At 28.7% G+C, this 20,688-nt stretch overlaps 1 protein-coding gene across 1 annotated transcript; it reads left to right on the top strand.

The window, feature by feature from the left end:
* The first annotated feature begins 7,788 nt into the window (after window positions 1-7,788).
* Window positions 7,789-9,045, top strand: LOC114414204 (uncharacterized protein At1g10890-like). The gene has a single exon (XM_028378516.1). The coding sequence runs from the start codon at window positions 7,789-7,791 to the stop codon at window positions 9,043-9,045; it is 1,257 nt and encodes a 418-aa protein (XP_028234317.1).
* Window positions 9,046-20,688: the final 11,643 nt, after the last annotated feature.

Below are 20,688 nucleotides of genomic sequence, written 5' to 3' on the forward strand. Positions count from 1 at the left end.
AGTAACCATTTTATTGACAGAGAACTCACTACCACTCAAACTAATGATTTATACGTACATTTATACATTTTGATTATCAAATATTTTATCTATAATTCATTATATAATTAATATGAAGTAGTAGTTATTAAAAAAATAATTAGATATATTTTTCATAAATAATTATGAGTTAAGTGATAATTTTATAATATAATAAAAATAAAAAAAATTAATGAAATCATGGATTTTATATAAATATGCACGTCTAAGTTTAATTAGATTAGATTAAATTAATTAAGTAATCAAGATGTCTAACTTGATTGGACGAGCATTGTGCATAAATTTGTTATAAATTTATAAATACTTGAATTTGATTTCTATAAATAAATTAAATTCAATTAATTTCTAAAATTAATTCCAAATCCAATTCAATCTAATAAAAAACTTCACTTATTTCTTTTCTCAAAATAGAAAAGAGATGTAAGGAGGTCTAGCTCACGGTGTCCAATTGATTTATATTGTTGAATCAATTTAACTAAGTAAGATTCTCCTAATAATATAAAATAAAAATATTTAGTCGTTAGTACAAAAGTTTTAGAATATAACGTGTGTATATGAGTTGTTACGTTTCTTTTCTTCCTCCCCGTACCAAACCCACTGATTTATTTTCTCTTTATTTTTTTTTTTAATTCTGTTACTTTTCATGCCAGGATTTGATTGATTTAATAAATTGAATTTATTAATGAATGTTATCTAAAATAAATAATATTGTAATCGTAACACAGATTATTCTATTCAACTAGCCTCTAGAATTCAATTATTTAGAAATTTAAATGAAATAGATTCTTAAAATGCCAAGTCAGTCCGTCGCTATTTTTTTTATTTACTCAAATTATATATTTGGTGGTAAAGATATAATAGAATATAATAAATAGATAAAATAGAATAAATTCTAATTTTATTCAATATTTGGTACATATCAAGTAATATTGTATTGTTTTGTATTATATTTAACAGAAATAAAATAATAATAATAATATAAATAATAATAACGATAACAGAAACATTCATGATATCAACCATGTCAAAAAATAATTATATATTATTGCAACAATAATAATGGGATTTAAGTGTCAAGGACGGCAATAGTAATAGTTAAGAAAAAATAACTATATATTATTTTCTAATTCAACCCTCGTATTAAACATGAAAATATACTATTGACATATTAACATGATACCATAAGAAAGTATTTTTTTTTTTACCGAGCAAGTATATATTGTCAATGCACAAAACAATCGATTATAATAAGAAACGATAGAATAATTAATTATTTGATACACTGGCTATACTTATCTCATTACATATCATATTGGTGTAATTTTTATTTTATATATAAAGGAAATTTAGTGAGAAAATATATGAACATATAGTATATATGCACAAAAAATAAATAACATATATATTACCAGTGTAATAACCCCGACAGATAAATATTATTTTTGAATATTTTATAAAATATTTCAAATATATAAAAAAAATATTTAAAATATCATTATTATCAAATAATTGTAAATTCACACATATTCTAAAAAATTTATTAGAAAATAAATTTAAGAGTTGATATTTTCAAAATCGCGTAACTCATTTTAAAATAAAATAAGCATTATAAATGTCCTTATTTGAAATAGATAATTGGATGTATGATATAAGAGGAGAATTATGCAGTTGAAAATAAAATAATATATATATACATGGGGGAGAAGGTTTAATAAAACACTGTTTCGGTCCTTCCTCTTTTATCAAAAACACGCACATTGTCCACCACGAAAGTCACGAGAATCATCGATCATAATTAATAGAAAATGACTTTACATTTTCCTATTCCTTATTTTGATAGTTATACATTCCCCATGTAATTGTATCATTTGGTTAATCTTCTATTTACGATCAAACTGCAAACAATTTCGTTGCATTGAATTTGCAGTATACTAGTACTTATTAGTATATTAATATCAAAATATTTCCTCTAAAAAAAATCAAAATATTTACTCCCATAAGATATACTACCGTGTCACTTACCCCCCTTCCCCAAAAAAAATAAAATAAATAAATACTACCTCATGTCGCATTTTATTTGACTTGGAAACACATTAATTTAAATCCTATTTTATTACTTTTTCCATCTTATAATAAGTGTCATGTATAAAACAAATCTCAAAATAAGTATTATTTTAATTTTTTAATATAATATTTAATAATATTTTTTCACTAATATAATTAATAAGTGTCACTTTAATTTTTTAATATAATATTGATAACAAGTTTAATTTTATAAAATTATTATAATTATTTATTTATTTATTATTTTTTTATATTTATCACGAAACGAAAGAAGTATTTTATGAAGAAAAAAAACTATGAAAACACTTTAAATATAAAAAAATATTTTATCAAAATTACAAACATTACATATTTCAATCTTGTTCACTCTTTACCTCATTAGTCATTAGTTAATATTTTCAGAGTTCAAATTAAATTGTGAAATTTTTTCCAAAAGACTCAATTAATATATAGTTCATTTTGTATAGACTAATTATGTATTTAATATAAAAGGACTAAAGTTAAAACATTCCACATTTATATTTAAGAAACTAATTTTTTTCTTCGAAAAACCAAAGTATCTTTCGTATTTTATGTTAAGACGAGTTTGAACCTTTAACCTTATAGTTAAACTATATTTCACAAAAAGTTATACTATATTTAATCCACCGGTGATTGATGGTAATGAAAGTGAATTATAAGTCTCCTTTTTTAAAAAAATGAAAGTAAATTATAAGTCAGACAAACTTTACCCTAATAAAAGTAATGTATTTATTTGCCTTTGGGTAGGTTCTATTCGCCCTAAGGAATAGACGCTTAAGTAAGAAAAAAATTGGAACATTCATTCAATATGATATTAAATAAATATCGGTCTACTCTTTTGTAAAACTCGTCAAGTTATCTCCCCACTTAACCACTACAAATAGTAAATGGGACCATGGTCTAAGTAGTCAGAATTATTAGTATATTCGAAGCTAATTAAATCTTGTTTGAGAAAATAGTGACTTGGTCAATCATCGTTTCATTTGAAAAAATAATATTTTATTTTAATTATAGAAAATGATTTTTAGAAAATATAAAAATAATAAGAAAATAAAATTTTTCTAATTAGATATAGAAAATAAATTGAAAAAACTTATTCTTTTTTCAAAATAGAAACTCCTTACCGTTCCATATAAATTCGCATAAGGACATATCTTACATATGATATTTTCAAATGAATATATACTTCAATATTACAAGTCTATTGTAATAAATGATTACTTATTTTTTATTGATAAATATTAATTATTAATTTATTAAAAGAAAAAATCAAACTCACTATGTTTTTCTCATTTTCTTCTTTCTGCCAACCAACTTTATCTCCAGCAGCATTACTCGCATATTAATTTTCCCACCCCCCCAAAAAAAAAGGAAAACAGAGAGACTCGCATAGAGAACCTCAATTATATATATCCCAATCCAATTGTTCCCAACAAAAAACAACAAACGTAGATTGTCACAAAACAAGCTCTCGTATCGAATAAATTATAAGGATCCATAAGTAGAAAAAGTCCACGTATAAACTTGGGAAGAACAACACATAATTAACAAAAGTTTTCCGACCAAAAGAGAAAAAACATAGGCTAAAGTTCGACTGGTTTGCATGTAAGCCAAGTGTGACACGGGGAGGGGATGGCGCATGCTCATTCCTCCACCACTATCACTTGGTGATGTAACCCTTTTGTTAGCTATACTTTGTTTTTACCTAAGGTCTTGTTTGGTAGCTAAGTATTTAGATAAGCTTAAGCCTATCTGGCCATATAACGTCATAGGCTAATTAATCACACAAAAAGGGGGCATTGCTGAAGAAAACCCACAAAAGATATGAGTGGGGTAGGAACTAGGAAGTGGCCAATTTGGACCATTCAGTGCATTCAATATACTCAACAATATATTTTAAATCAAACCAAACAATAATGGACAAATTGGCTTCGTCCACTATGGTTGGCCTTAGCCACCATCACATAGTTGTTATTGGTGTGGTGAGGCTTTAAGGGCAAGGCTCAACTCGTGGGATTAGTTTAGCTAACGTAATAACACTTTTGCAACTCATAAAAAAGCTATATCTCTTCACCAACAAAACCATTGCTTCAAGGCCAACCGGGTCAGTTGCCAACATATTTAGTTGTGGTTGGTAGGGTTCCACAAATATTTGGCACCCATTAATTGGAAATGGTTTCTAACACCTAAGCCTCCAACGTGGTTACCCCATAATGGAGATTTTCCGTATTTTCAGCTACAAAAGAAATAATAAAACAACATAAAATGGAGGAGTTCATATGACAGCCTACGAACCAAGAATAAAGTAAAATGACAGCGTGGCCTATGCATGTTTGCAATTTCAAGAAATCAACCATAAGAAGCATTGTGGATCATGTATTACATGTATCGTGAAAAATCAAACTAATTATTAATTTAATAACTTTGCGTGGTTTAAACTGATAAATATGAACATTTGTAAGCAAACATCTGAATATATATTTCTGCCGGCTAATTGTCAGTATTTATCAAAAAAATTGTGAGGCCATGCTATTTTCTGACGACCCGTCAATTTTACATCATTTATCAGTGATAATAAAATAGAGTAAACCGCATGTCTCTTTCTAACAATAGATTTTTCTCTTCTTCAATTGGGCATGAATATTTTGTAATAAATGAGAATGGGCTTCCTCAGCCATTTAAGAAAAATAAAAAATAGACAGTGAGTGTTTATAAGCGACAAACTTTAATGGGAAAAAACATGGAAAAGTATATGCGAGGCCAACAACATTTATACGGTGATAGTGCCAAATGCAACGCCACCACACCTCTCCGGCATTGCCGCGTGACCGCCCACATCACATAAACTCCAGTTGGGCTTGGCCCAGGCAATACGTTAAAAACACTAAAAAAATAGCATATTATTTGAAGGGAAAAATAATAATAAAAAATACTATGTCATTAGTAAAAGTTGACTGAATTTAGCAAGAATATTACAATTTTATTTTCCAATGGGTTATTAAAACATTAGTATCAATGTTAATAACTCAATAAAAATATATTGTATTACTCTTTCAAAAATTACCAGCAATACATAGGTTAAAAAAATGAAAAAAATGTGATTAAAAAGATAAATTCTATTAAAAGTAATCAGCCAATTTTTTTTATAAAGATTATTTATTGAAAAATTTGATGCATATTTTTCACTTATAATATGTTAATAAAAAACATTGATATTTAGTAGTCTTGGCTTTTTCCCCTTAAATTGGAGGTACAAAAAGAAATACTAATATAAAAGAAATTAATGTCCTATTCAAAGTATTAAACTATATTTAAAAAAATTAACTTTTTTAATGCGTGTAATGGTTATAAAATATTGTTAATAATACTTGCATTTTGAGATAAATTTTGTTGCACAATAGTAATTGAATATATTGTACGTCATTGAGAGAGTTAGATGTTAGAATTATTTGATTATTAAACTTTAAATAACGAATTTGTTGTTAAAATTAAAATACAAATTGACGAGTTATTATATTATAATAAGAAGGCCATTATGGCATGGGAAAGTATCCCTTAGGATGGGGAAGTTGACTTCATCATTAATTAAAAGTTACTTCTAGTTTTTTACGAATTATTAATCGATGCCCAAAAAAGTTAAATTTACAAAAAAAAAAACATGGAGTATTTATCTCTAAAACAGAAAAATAAAATAAAATGGGCAAGCCCCCTTGTTCATCCACCCTTGAAGGTGGTGCCACCACGTTTACAATGAAACTCAATGAGCAAGAAGGAGATAAAGGTGTCTGAGAGAAGCAAAGAAGGGAAGATATCTAGAAACACATTGTTCTTTGTAACCGTTTAGAAGAGAATAAGAAATGGGCAAGAAGCAAGTGGTGAATTTGGACGATTAGAAAATTACAAAGCTGCAAGAAATCTTTCACATGTACGTTTGACTAAAAGTTACTTTTCGATAAAATTATTATAAAACTTTATTAATTAAATATTTTATTTATAATGTATTAATATTTTTCATATTCACGAAACTTTCAATTTTTAAATTAATGAGAAATTCAAGTATTTTACACCATCTGTCTATAAATAGATAACGTGAAATATTATGAGTGATCCATATTTAGACTTAAAACGGCTGCGAAAGTACGAAACAATTAGAGAGAATTCGTATATTACAAACTAACATTTGAAGAAAACTGACTTGGAAAAACAAATTTATTTATTTGTTTTGGATTATGAAGGAAAAGGTCAACTATCCAACCCAGTTGTTCCGGTTATTCACAGCTTTGTTTGATAAAATAAGACAATTTATTGTTTTGATCAATTAACACCTTCACAAACACCATCACCACCTTTTAGTTTGTGCAAAATTTGCGCTTCGTTATGATATTATTAGGCATCCCATACCCCCTTTTTTTTCTGATTTTTATCATCCAACCAATATTTTGTTTTCGTTTTGTTGCCACTTTCTTCATTAATTTATTCTCATCTTTCAAAGCTATTTTCGCTTTGTGCCCAAAACTTCACTCTTCCATGAACTTTCTTTTACCAAGGTACGTTTTCTGAACCCTGATCTTCTTTGCTTTGGTTGTTGTATATCTACTCTTTTATTTATTTATCATTCTTTCAATGTTGAACTTCAATTTGCATCGAGTTCTTGAATCTTGCTTGCTTCTCCTGGTATAAAAAAGAAGTGCAAGTTAATCATTGTGTCACATGTCCATTAGTTGTTTTTCTTTTCTTTGCATTTTGAAGGAACATGGATTTTTTTTTAAAGTATATCCATACATGATGATTAATTGATTATAATTACTTGACTAAAAATACTTTAAGTATCTTTGTTTTTTCTTTTTTTATGTATATTGAAGAGAGATCTCTCGATATTCTTTACATTTACAATTAATTCGTTCGTAATTAAAAACATCTTCTGACAATGATGGATTTTTTTCCTGTCAAGAATCCATTAATGTGAATGATTTAAAAAAAAAAAGAAGGAACATGTACTAATGGGCTTAGATGTACAATTATGACAAGCTTTCTCGTATGTTTTACGTCAGGGAATAAGGAACGTTTTCTTATTTTTGTGGAGATAGAATATGTTTTTCTTTTTTCCTGGTTAAAGTTGAAATAGACTTTTCATGTTATTCCATCATACTAATTTTTTTTTTTCTGAATTAATATCATAAAATACACGGTGGAACAATTGCAACATGTTATGTCAAAGCTGTTGATCAGTGTTGTAAATTTGTTTTTAATTAATTGTGATAATGTGTGTGTATCATCTATCAAATGTGATTGAATTAAACCCTTTCACCTCTTGATAATATCGAGCTTTGCTGCTTATTGCCTTCATTATAATAAAATAAAGAAAAATCAAGAAAGTCTAATTGATGTTGCTGATCATTAACAAAACTAAAAAAACGAAGAGTGGAATGGACATCATATGTATTGCTAGCATTTCCTCAAAATCAGTACTCCAGGAGGCACGGTTGAATTTTTTTAATTGAATCGAAGATAGTAGGGTTTACTTTCAGATTCAAATTCAGATTGATAATTGAATTGAATCTTAATTAGTAATTTCATGGTAATAATTTATATCTCACATTCAGATTTTTGGTAACAAATGTAGGTTATTCTGAATAAATTCTTAGGAGAGCCAGCGAAATATATATGGCAACAAAAGCAAAAGAAACTAGTGTGGCTGGGAAGGAGAAGAAGGCTCAATCTTCAAATTCTCCCATGACAAGCACCAAAAAGATCCCAACCAAGGCATCAACAACAAGCTCTACAAACAAGGCCACCTCAAGCCCATCAGAGAAACAAGTCCCTAACTATCTCAAGCCCACAATCAGCTCACTCCTTGATTCTCACTCCTCCTTCAAGCTCCCTAGGAATGATGCTCCCACCAAGCCCACTCTAAATAGAAGAAGATCTCTTGATCCATCATCATCTTCAAGGTTACAGAAACACGCACACACACCCTCTCTTTCAAGACAAAACAAGGCCCTTGTGTCCCCTGGCCCACGTGAAAGAACCCTACAACTTCGATCTTCGAGTGTTCCTATTAAAACTACTAATAACCCTTCAAAACCCATTCCGGAGAGGCTCTCAAAGACCCCAAAGGAAGGGAGAATACAACCACTGAGTGCCAAGAAGAGCAACAACAACGCTTCTACTTCAACTAGTAAGAAGGTAATAAGTAACGATGCTTCTGCTAACTCAACCAACTTTTCAAAGAGTAGTGGTACTACTGCAGAAGCTGAAGAAGCTATAAATGAAGAAAAGTTTGGAGAAGTGAAAAATGTGGAGAATCATGAAGAAGAACCAAGTCAAGTAGTTGGCTCTGAACATGAACATGATCGTGAACAACATGGCCGAAAGCTCGATGAGTCTGATCAACCTCATGTTCAGGATGATGATGAGAAGGACATTCCTACAGTGCCAGAAGAAAAAAAGGATGAGAATACAAACCAAGATGAGTGCAACATTAACGAAATTCATCCAGAAATTGATCATTCAACAACTGAAGAAGTTGAAGCGAAAGAAGAGGAACAAGAACAAGAAAGAGAAGAAAGTGGGGTTGTAGTACAAGAAGATCACAAAAGTGAGCCCAACAATGAGGAAGAGGTAGTGGAAGAGAGGGAAAGAGTTGAAGAAGTAACAAGTGAAGAGGTTAAAGAGTTGAGGGAAGGACAAAATGAAGATGAACAAGTAGAGAGTGAATTTAAAGAAGAAAAGGTTGAGTCACCAAAGCCAAAGCAAGTAGAAGAAGGTGGTGGGGTGCAAGAGAAGAAAGAGGCTCAGTCTCCAGTATCCAATGATGTGATCGAAGAGGATGCAAGGAAGCAATTGGAAGCGAGGAGGAATAAAGTTAGAGCATTGGCTGGTGCATTTCAGAATGTCATTGACCATCAAAAAACCAAGTGATCGAATCAAGCCACCATTTGTATAAATTTGATCATATGAGATACTAACAAGAGAAATAGATACAGAATATAAGAACGCCTAAGTTAAAGAGATGTTAATGTTCACACCTCTTCTAACCTGAGAGTAGGTGCAGAGATGTGTTAAACATTTGTTGATTTTCTTGGCTAGTGGATTTCCTTAAACATATGTAATATTAATGTTATTGTAACTTGTGTATGTACAGTTATAGGGTTTAAATGCATGTATGTTATTATCTATTGCATGTTATATATTACTATCCCTTGTGTAATGTTTATCCTTTTGAGTTTATGCTATTGAAGTAAGTCTGGGTTATGAAAATGTTCATTTAGATAGTAATAATCTCACTTCCATATTCTCACAACTGAAATGCGACGGGACGGTAAAAAAATGTTTTAAAATAGAGGAGTGGCCGAGATAGTTTATTAAGAGTAAAATTACGGAAAAAAACATGTTTTGAAAAAAAAATAGTCTTTAGAATTAAAATTAAATTCGAGAGTCAATTACTTGTAAGAAAAGTGTTTGCCTCACCCTAAAATGAAAATCAATGACAAAGAATTATTTTATTTATTTTTGGATAAACGGAGAATTAACATCCTACTATTTTATATGTATTAAATTTAAGATTTTTGAATCTCAACTGTAACTCATACGTCGTAATATATAAAATTGACAGAGGTTTACACGAAAAGCCAACTCCTTAAAGCAATTTCATTAAATTAAATTATAAATAGTTAAATATCCATATATATATATATATATATATATATATATATATATATATATATATATATATATATATATTTTACCTAATTAAGTTATAATTATTAACGTTTATTATCAATACTACCTATCTAAATTATCATTCCAAATCCATTGTCTTAAATTCTTTTTGAACAATTCTCAAAACCTTTTAACTCAAAAGAGTGACGTCCCTGATGCACCAAAATCACGATGTCATACCCAAATAAAAGCAATGCTAATAATAATAAAAAAAAAACAATAAAAACATTATAAACCAAGAGTTAGCAAAAAGAGAATAAAAGGGAAGCTAGTGTAGCAAACATAAACGTGACACATGCAAAACTTAATCATTCATACAATAAGAAAGGGGACAAAACTAACCGGGAGACTTTGACTAGAAAAGAATTAAGCATGAAGAATGAAGAAACGAAAATGCAGAGGAGCGATGCACCAGTGTCTCATTCAATACTCAGCTTCTTCCAATCACGTAGTACTATGTAATTGCTATGAAACAAACCAATCTTGCATGCGGAGTAAAACATGTTGATGGTGTCCCTTTTTGAAACTCAGTCATTGAACCCTAAAAGCACCGAGAACTAAAAGCATTTATATCAATCTCTGCATATTTGTCTTTTGGTTTGAACTATAGGAGCACCAGGAGTTAAAATCACACCAAGAGCTAAAACTAATGAATAGAACACGAAGACTAAAAACAAAGAAAGAGTCATTCATCATAAGCCTCTCATGAATGTATGCATTTTATTGAACCAGTAAACAAACTCCAAGTCAAACGTACAGAGAATACGTACACACACACTCAACATGATATTGCTGAACCCCAAACGTTGAGAAAGCTTCGAATAAATGACAGAAATCAAGGGACAGTAGCGAAGAGCTGAGATTTAGCCAAATCAACTAGTCTAGACATTTTATCAAACAAGCAGTTGGCAAGACTGAATAAATCGCATTAAACAGCAGACAAGCCAAATCAAACCTAAAAAAGAAGCATGATTCAGGGAACATCACACGAATGTCCACCACAACAAAGAACATTCTTTATACAATAATTGTGCGATATAAAAAAGAAAATCACAGGTAATTAAAAAGGATTACCCATTTGAAGTTTCCCTTCTATTAAGAGTTTAGTGCCCAAATACAATCATCAAAATTCTTCTATAAAGGTAATTATGATACAAAATCAATGTCATAATTAATTTGATTATCATCAATAAAGGCAAATCATATAATAATTAATTTGATTACCTTTATAAATATTAATTTTTATCTAATTAATTCAATTTAATTAAAACAAATAATATATATGATATATCATACTGACTACCGTTAAAATGACAAATTGTATCTTAATTTCAATTTTTTAAAATATTTATGTCACAATTAATTTGATTACTTTTAAAAAAGTAACTTATATCTCTAATTAATTTTAAAAATTATAAAAAAATATATAACATAAATATGATTTTGATGACAAAATAAATAATAAAATCACATTTTTATTATATGTTTTTTTTTTCACTCTCTCTTACACAACCAAATCACATCTTTATTAATAAAAAAAACACAACAAAATTATGTTTTCATTGAGTGTGTTCTTTGTACTTCCCTTTACACAACAAATATATGATTTTGTTGTATATTTTGCCAATAAAATTATGATTAAGTGTGAAAGATATTTTCAGAATATAGGAAAAGCCACCCAAGTGGATAGTGAGAATATTGGAGGTGTGAATAGCAGATCCCTCTAAGTATATATGCAAGCCCATTTTCATATTTTTCTTATTAGTGTCCAGTTTTTAAATAAACTAAATAATAAGGTCCAATATAGTGAATAGATAGTTAGATTTTTTAAGTATTTTGTCAGTTTCTTATTATGTGAATGAAAAAATTTGTTTACAAAGACGAAAAGATAAAGATAAAACTTATTTTGATGATATGTACGTTTTGAAAGAAATTAGGCCAAGTACATTTGTGACACACAAAACTTGTTGACTTTGAAAAAAAAATTGTTGAAAAAGATAAAACCTACGTTAATTATATTTAGAATTTAAAGGTTATACATTGATATTGTAATATTTTATACTGTTATCTAATTGTAAATTATCATATACATATGATAAATTTGTTATTTTTTTATAAAATTATCTTTAAAACATACTAACGGTAATTTGTTATTAATGACCCTATAAAATTAGTTTATATTTTGAGGACATCACGGTTAAGCTCTAAAACTTATTAATATTTGTGAATGACCATGTTTATGAATTCCTTAGTTCATAACCTTTTTTACATCTCAATAGTTATAAGTGCACATATCCATAAAACCAAAACCATATTCATAACAAGCGTAGTTAATTATAATATATTGCTGGTAAAAAATTACAATTCATTGCTTTCATTATTTCTTTAACTAGAAGAAATTCAAAAACATCGTCAAGACAGTCTCCTGTAATTGCATTGTCGAGCAGGAGAGCAAAGAAAACATGTGATAAGTTGGGCGGCTAAGAGGACAAAAACATGTAACACTGCTAGCCTACAGTGTAGTTCATGCAAACCTGAATTATTTAAAGCAAACCCCAAAACACAACTTTGGACACGCATAAAAAAAAAACTTGGAAAATAACTATATAGTTGAATCACTTCCTAATTTGTCACCCTAAAGACTATGTCCACTTATATAACACTTTGGCTGCGAATAATAAACTATTCTCTCCAAACATAGTTGACGTCTAAAGTTAGCAATAAAAGCCTCAGCCCTTTTATCAATATCATCTTCCCAAACACAACTTATTGTTCTTTTATATTGTACCGTATGATCCTCATCAGTGATTTCTTCATCCTCAAGGAACCTTTGCATGCCCATTTGTTTACTGAACAATCTAAACCATCTTTTTTTTAAACTTCTGGATACACTAGAATGCATTCGCCAAGAGTGCATTAGAGACTTCAGTTTCTTCATAGACCTCAGTAATTGTCTAATGAGGGGTCAAGATCTTTGCCTATCCATTTGTTCTTGTAGAAGCTATATATATTGGTTTTTGTAATTGATGATCATATGCAAAAACTAGTTATTAATTGCTTATATAGGAGAGAAAACAAATAAGCTTCTTACAGAAGCTGCAGTTCTGGAAGTTAACTAAAATATTATATAGGAAGGTTTCTATAGCGCGTAGCTTAGAAACTCAAATGATTGGAACAAGTGAAGTTTTCGGCTAATTACGTGGTGGGTTTCAAGAAATAGAGTAGCAAAAACGAATGACTTTGTTTATCCCAGGTTAAATATTTTACAATGATGTTGCCACCAACCAGCAGAATAGTCTAGATATATATCAGATTCATTTCTAGGAAGCCATTCATGTTTTTTCCTGATAAATATACAAGAATGTTAGCTAACGGTTTGATTTGAAAAAATGTTTTTGATTTTAAATTATAAAAGTATTATTTCAATTTCATTTTTTATATTAATAAGTTTATTTAGTGAAAATAATAAATATATTTTTATTGTTTTCAAGGTTTCTATATAATCATTAAAGAAAAAAAAATTTAAAAATAATATTTTTATAATTAAAAATAACAACTAAAATATTTATTCAAACAAATCGATATCTTACTGTTCTATTGTCAATTGAGTATCCTTCATGATTATATAAAAATTATTTCTGTATAAAAATATTTATCTTACTGTTCTATGGTGAAAGAAAATTCTTTCATGGACGCGTTATTTCTGTTTTGGTGGGACACGTTTGGATATCTTTTCTGGTAGTCTTAGGTTTAGTTAATCGGGGGAGGAATCAGGAAAGTGAGAGATATTGTTGAGAAAAAGTAAAGAACGGAGGGAGGGATTGTAGTTTTTTTTAATGTGTGTAATAATATTGTACATACTATAAAAATTTAAACACTTTTATTTTGAAAAAATATTGTTCCACAAATAATGAAAAAAATATTTTTTTTTATTATTATAATAAAAATTATAAAATATACCTATTTTGCGGTGACTTTCTTATTCATATGAAATAACTGGAGATACTTTTCTCTACTTAATTAGAAGAGTATATTTTTGAGAAATTATCTTTTCACAACTTTACAAAATAATCACTACAAGATAAAAGATTTTTAGAATCGTTAAAAATGATTTTTTAGAATGATTATACTGTCATCTTAAAAAGTTACATTTTAAAAAGTCATAATCTTTTTAGATCACTTATAACTTTTTAAAACGATTATTTTTGCAACTAAAATTTATCATTTTAGATCTATTAGTATAAATAATTGATCTAATTGTTAGAATTATGCTCAAACACTTTATAAACAAATTCTTCTACTCATTAAACCTTAATATACACACATAAATAGAATTATCACAACCTTATATATGTTCCAACATATAAAAACATAATAGATTCTAACTTATAGGACCTTCAATTCTATGTGATTATACTGTATAATCGTCATTTTTGATGGGCTTATAAATTTGGATGTACGTGTGTGTATAGTTGCTATAGGAATGTTTTTTATTTAAGCTATTTTTCTAACTTAATAGATTCTAAAATAATTATTTTTAATTAAACCCTGGATCCAATTAACTCTAATTAATTCTCTTTTTACTTTAACTTCTAAATAAGTAATTAATTGATGCCTACTGCCCCTTTCGATCTCATTCCTAAGTTTCCTACTTCTAAGTGGATAAATCCTCCCACTTAACCTTGCATCTAGTACCATTAGACCATACCCTCAATATTTCTAGATTACAATAAAGCTTATTCAATCAAGTTCTTATATTTAAATGTTAACTAAAATTTTATGTTTCTTAATTTCTCTCCTAGTTGAGACATATGAAGGGAGAGAAAAACATATAATTGCACATCATTTTCTCGCTTACAATCTACCTTCCAACCCTCAAGCAGAAAGGCAAACATCTACAACATGGCTCAGTGCAGAATCTGAATCAATATTACGATTTCTTTGATTCTTATGGAGAAATTGTGAACGACGCATGAATTAATAGGCTCTTTGCTGATAAAACTTGTAAATAATGTTTCCCTTAATTTGAACACAACACAAGAAGTCTTCAAGTTAAAATTAAAAGCTTGCAACCGGAAAATCCAAGTATTCTAAAGTTTTGCAGAAACTTCTTTTAGAATCCAGTATATTAGCGATAATTCATTTTAGGAGTCATATATATTGGTGCGTTTGTGTTTAGAAAAACTTATTCATAATTCATTTTAGTATATCTAATGATATAAATATTTGTGTAAATATTTTAGCGATTCTATAAAAATAGCTTTTGAAATGTTTATAAGTTGTTTTCAATTTATTTCAACAATTTTTGTATCTGGAGCTTATAAAAGCAACTTGAAATAAAAAATAGTTTAACTATATTTCCTTTTCAATTATAAAAATAACTTATGTATAAGTACTTATAAAATAAAAGTTAATTATATTTAAAGTATTAAATAAACACTTTATTAAATTATTCATACAAAAAACAATATCTCTTAAGCATATGGCATCCAGCCATCCAACAGTAACTAGCTAACCGGAGCATATCGCAGGTGATGAAGCAACATACAAGTGCAATTAATCTCTTTAGGTTTTGTTTTTAGGTACAATAAAAATAATTTTAATTTATTTGCGGTTACATGCAAACTTGATAAGTTTAAATATTATTAATTTAAAGAAGTCTTAATACACATGAATTTTATAATTAAGAACTCTTTTAAGTGAGAACTTAATACAAATCTTTGTGAAAAAAAAAACTTGATTCAAAATATATCAAAGTCAAAATTTATCAAAATTACTTCTTAAGTGTTTAATAAATTTTGCATTAATGATGATCTTATAAGGATAAATTAAAATTCGTGACTAATATTATTTTATGCTAATGACAAATCATTTTTTCCCAATATTTTTTTTACCATTAATGAAATTAGTTTATCAAACATACATTGTTGGTGACTGGATGTAGAAGTTTTTATATTATTAACTAATTAAAAATCATTATCAGTATAATTATCAAGATAGTTATTATATAAGTGAATAAACTTACAAGTTATATATGATAATTTTTTTATTAGATAATAGCATGCAGAGCTCAATTGGTTGAGAGTGTTATAAATTCTGTGATACTATGTTTAATTTTTATAGATAAAAAAATAGCATGCAAAAAAAAAAAAACATTTTAGCCTTGGCTACTTTTACATTTCATCATCATCATCATCTTTTTTTTCCAAGCCTCACCCCTCCTATTGTTCTTCTATTTCTCGGAGGAGTTTGTTGGAAAAACCAATTCATAGTGCATGATTTTGACTTTTGAGATCTCTGGTGGTCCTAATGGTTTTGTGGTGAGTGATTCTCAATATATATGCTCCTCTTGACACATTCGTAAGCAACTATCTACTCTAAAGGCAATTTGGTATTTATGCTTTTGAGTAAATGTATTGATCACATGACTTTTGTATACTTTACGTTTTGAGTTAGTATTCACAATTCCTTGTCTCACACTACCCGTATTTTGACTTTGATTAATAGATACATAAACTTTATATCTTAGCTTCAATAGCACTATTTTTTTTTTCAAAAAATTTTCTGTGTCAACTATTTTTGCAATTTCCTGTGTTAGCTAATTGAAACAATTTATTATTATTATTATTATTATTAACGGTTATTCTAATTTATATGTATGTTAATTTTTTCATGATTTTGTGGAATTTTTAGAATATTTTGTTTTTTTTTATTATTAACATTGTGTATGTGTGGGTGAAACGCGAACAATGTTGAGCAGCTTTGTGTTGTTAGTCATAAGACATGTGATGGACTGATGGTATTCAATTGTGGTACGGCGATGATTTGTTGAGCAAAATTGAAATTAGGGAGAGTACGTATATATATCGAAGAGTGTGTTATTAGACTATACCACCCAAGTATATACAATTATACCAGTAAGAACTTTGAATAGTTTTATCTATTTTTTAAAAATAATAAATTTAAACTGTTTTATTTAAATTAAGTATTAAAATAAAAGAATTTTAAATAGAATTAATTTAAATTTCATGTATTTTAAATTCTTTGAAATGTTAAAATCCTTCCTACAAACATAAACTTTAGGTAAAAAGTGGGTTAGGAAGATGATTGGTGGTGATTCTGTGGTGTAGTGCTTCTTCCATGCATAATTTGGTCTTCAGAGCAGCATGGTACGGTGTTGGTGTTGCTTAGGGGCTCCGATACCTCAATATTCTGATCATAGATTCATAGGGCTCTATTACGATCCCTTGTGAATTAATATTATAAGAATTAATATAATAATTGAATACTCGATATTATTAATAAATTAAAATCGCTTACTGAAACTAGAAGGCAGAAATATTACGTAGAGCATAAAATGTTTTTTTAATTTACTTTTTATTTTCTTTTCTTTTAATTTTTAACTCAAACAAAAAAGTATAAAAAATCATCATTATTTTATTTCAATTCCATTCATTCAAAAGGTTTTAAATTTATTCTAATTTTCATCCATTTTATTTATTTTTTACTTTTCTATTTCAAACCTAGTATTTTTTTATTCATATGAATTAAACAAAGGTATTAAGTACCTTTACAACACTCTCACACCCACCCTGTTTAATCAATTAAACATCGTGTTTAACCAATTAAATTATATCTCCATGATATTTAAATGTAGTATTTGAGTAGCTGGCTCATGAGGTCAAAGAAATGTTCAAGAAGCATCCTGACCTGAATCTTATGTTTGGGAAGAGGCGAACACTGTTTGAAATTGTACATGCTGGGCTAGGCTCTGACCCGACACATTTTTTGCCATTATGTGAGAGTGGGGTATAATGGGCCCAATTTAATTTAAGATCATTAAGTTACCACAAGATTTAGGTTTACATTGTGTCAAGTCAGTTCATAATGCATGAGCGAGTTTACCACAATTATTTCCTCTTTCATCATTTAATTGTTCCCACATTTTGCTGCACAAGTCACAGAATTCTTTTTGAGTAATACTAGTACTCACATACATGCGTTGACGAATTTGGTTTCACATTTTAATTGATTGGATTTCTCCTCCCTGTGTTTTCATATTTGGAAAGTGAAAAAGTAAATTGAGCGCACTTTAGATCAGACTTATGTATTAGGATGCATTATGGTTGCGGGCAGGCCAAAACCGAAAAGGAATTTACATTGCCATGCCCTGCCAAGTTGTTTCTTATTCAGACAAGTGCTCTAATATTCTCTCTTTTAATGATTAACATTTATATAAGTCATACTCATTTAAACATAGAATTTATCATGTGAAGAATATAATCCATATATTTATTGTGTTTAGTATTACATTTTATGCGTGTATCAAGGAGAAACATCATGCAAATTCTCTTAGTGAGACCTACATGAATTCACTAAAAATAAGTACGTAGAAAAATGATTATAGAATATGTTGTTAACTATATATATTATTTACTGATAAGAATAGAAAAAAAGGTATTAATAGAATGAAGGGTATAATATACGTTAACAAATTTCTATTTTCAAATTAAAAGTATTTAATTATTGTCTCAGTGTTTTGTTAGGCATAACATGAACCTGATAATCAATTTAAAATAGCTAGGGTAAAAAGTCATCTGAGAAAGGCCTGAAAGAAGATATTAATCATGGACACTTGGTGCTGACTGCACGACAAATTAAATTAGTTTGTAGTCATCCAAATTTCTCCACCAAAAAGTATCAACAAAGGTCAAAAGATTCGCTTCGCTTAAGTTCGATGTTACCTTTTTTCGATCGTGTTAACTATATCTTAAAAGATGATCCTTATGCCTCTAAGTACAACACCCATGCTTCTCCCAATCAAGATGGAATTGGATGCTTTGGGGCCAAGGCATAAACACCATGATGTGTAATGCGGGGTCCACTAGAAACTAAAGGATGATAAATCAATAAAAAAAAATAATGCTTATTGTATTCAAATTTTATAAAAAGAAATATAAGGCTTAGGAAAGAAATTAAAATTGAATTGTAGCTCTCTGTATACAGTTACAAACTGGGTTCTTTGTCTTCTTTTAACATTTTTCAAATTTCGAAAAGCAGGGGGGTAGTAGGAAGTAGGAACTCAAGAAAATTAGAAAATGGTCACGGACCATGTTTCCTGTTTTCACAACAATTGCTTCGGTTCTTTATTGTGGCTGTTTGGTTTTAGTTCAATTTATTATGCACAAATTTTGAAATTAAATCAATTGTCTACTAAATTTATTTCATAAAAGGAAGAATGAAGATTCTTTTGTAAAAGTCATTTTGTTGCACGGCATTTGCAACTGAAATTTAAACATGCATATTATCATTTTGCATTTCTTTTTGGATATATTTTTTCCCCTTTCTTAGATATATTCAATATCTATGCCACAAATGTTCACAAATCACATGTTACCACAATTGCTTGTGCAGTGACACGTAGCCTTTGACCTCCTACACCGAATAATGGGGGAGAAAACTATTTTGCCATCTTCCTCACTTCCTGCTTTACTTGGCTACTTGCTTACTGCCCTTTTTGTGTATTGTGTACGTATTTGGAATTAAAATTTGGGGTACACTATGCATGAGTAGACAAATTTGGAGTAAGTCCTATGAGCCTCACCCACACAGTTGGCTTGAACGCAAACTTTGACAAATTTTGCAAATAATAGATTAACAAAAATGCTGAAGTCATTGGATATACTTTTCACATCATTCTATAATGATGCCTAATACTTTAAACATATATTTATACGAGAATAAACGTTTTTATACAATTGTAATAAAAATATTCTCGTGCTATAGAGAGAGGGGGGAGAAAGAGGGAATAAAAGAGGAACAAACTAATTTCTCCAACAGTAATTATCAGAGAATAAAAGACTCATTTTGTTACTGTATATAGAGAACTACACTTCAATTTTAATTTATTGTCCATCTTAATTTTATTCTAAAAAGAGTTGCTTTTAATTCTTATAGTTCATTTTCTTAGAATTTAATAAATAAGATTTATTACTCTTTAAAAACAAATTTTAAAAAAATGAATTATGAAAATAAATAATAACTATTTTAAAATATTTTTTGAACAAAAACTATTTTAGAGTTACTATTTGAGGAACCAGATCTTTCTTCGTACATATTGCATCATAAGTTTCTCATTCAAATAACTAGTAATCTTACATGTCACAAAATATTTAAACATTGACTGCCACTTTATCTGAAAACATGCTCTCTCCAATTTTCTTAAACTTGTGCGCTTCAAATCCCAAGATTTGTCAGCATAATCATTCATTAAAGCTTAGCTAAAGACTTTTGTTTCATTCACTAACATTCAAGTTAGGGATATTAAACATCTATCTTCCCAACTTGATGGAACATGTTAACTGCACCGTAATTCTATTTTTAAGTCTGTTGTTAGTTTCAACCATTTCTGTTTTGGTACTTTTAAATCAGCTATTATAGCTACTTGCTGACTCACTTATATGAATACCCTATAATTAAGGGGAAAATAAACAATAGTATAATTTTAAGCATGCATGTTCGCACAGAGTTTAATAGTAATCGGATCCAAAAGTACAGTGATCCTTTTGTGACAAGATGAATTGGGTTTAAGAAATTTGAAGTGACAAGTGACAAGACAATAGCATCCAGGTGGGGTGACTGGTATCTGGAGCAAGAATCACGATGGGTACAGGTCTAAAAGTTGAAATTAAATAAAAAAAATAAAAAAAAGGGTTTTGGAAGGAAGGATATTAGGAAAAACATGTTTTACTGGAATGTGTGGGGGCGATGACCCTTGGTTGGGGCGTTAACTTCATGCGGAGAAGCAAACACATACATATCTTTCACCCATCAACATCCCAC

The sequence above is a fragment of the Glycine soja genome, chromosome 6, assembly GCF_004193775.1.
Source record: "Glycine soja cultivar W05 chromosome 6, ASM419377v2, whole genome shotgun sequence".
Taxonomy (NCBI): Eukaryota; Viridiplantae; Streptophyta; class Magnoliopsida; order Fabales; family Fabaceae; genus Glycine; species Glycine soja.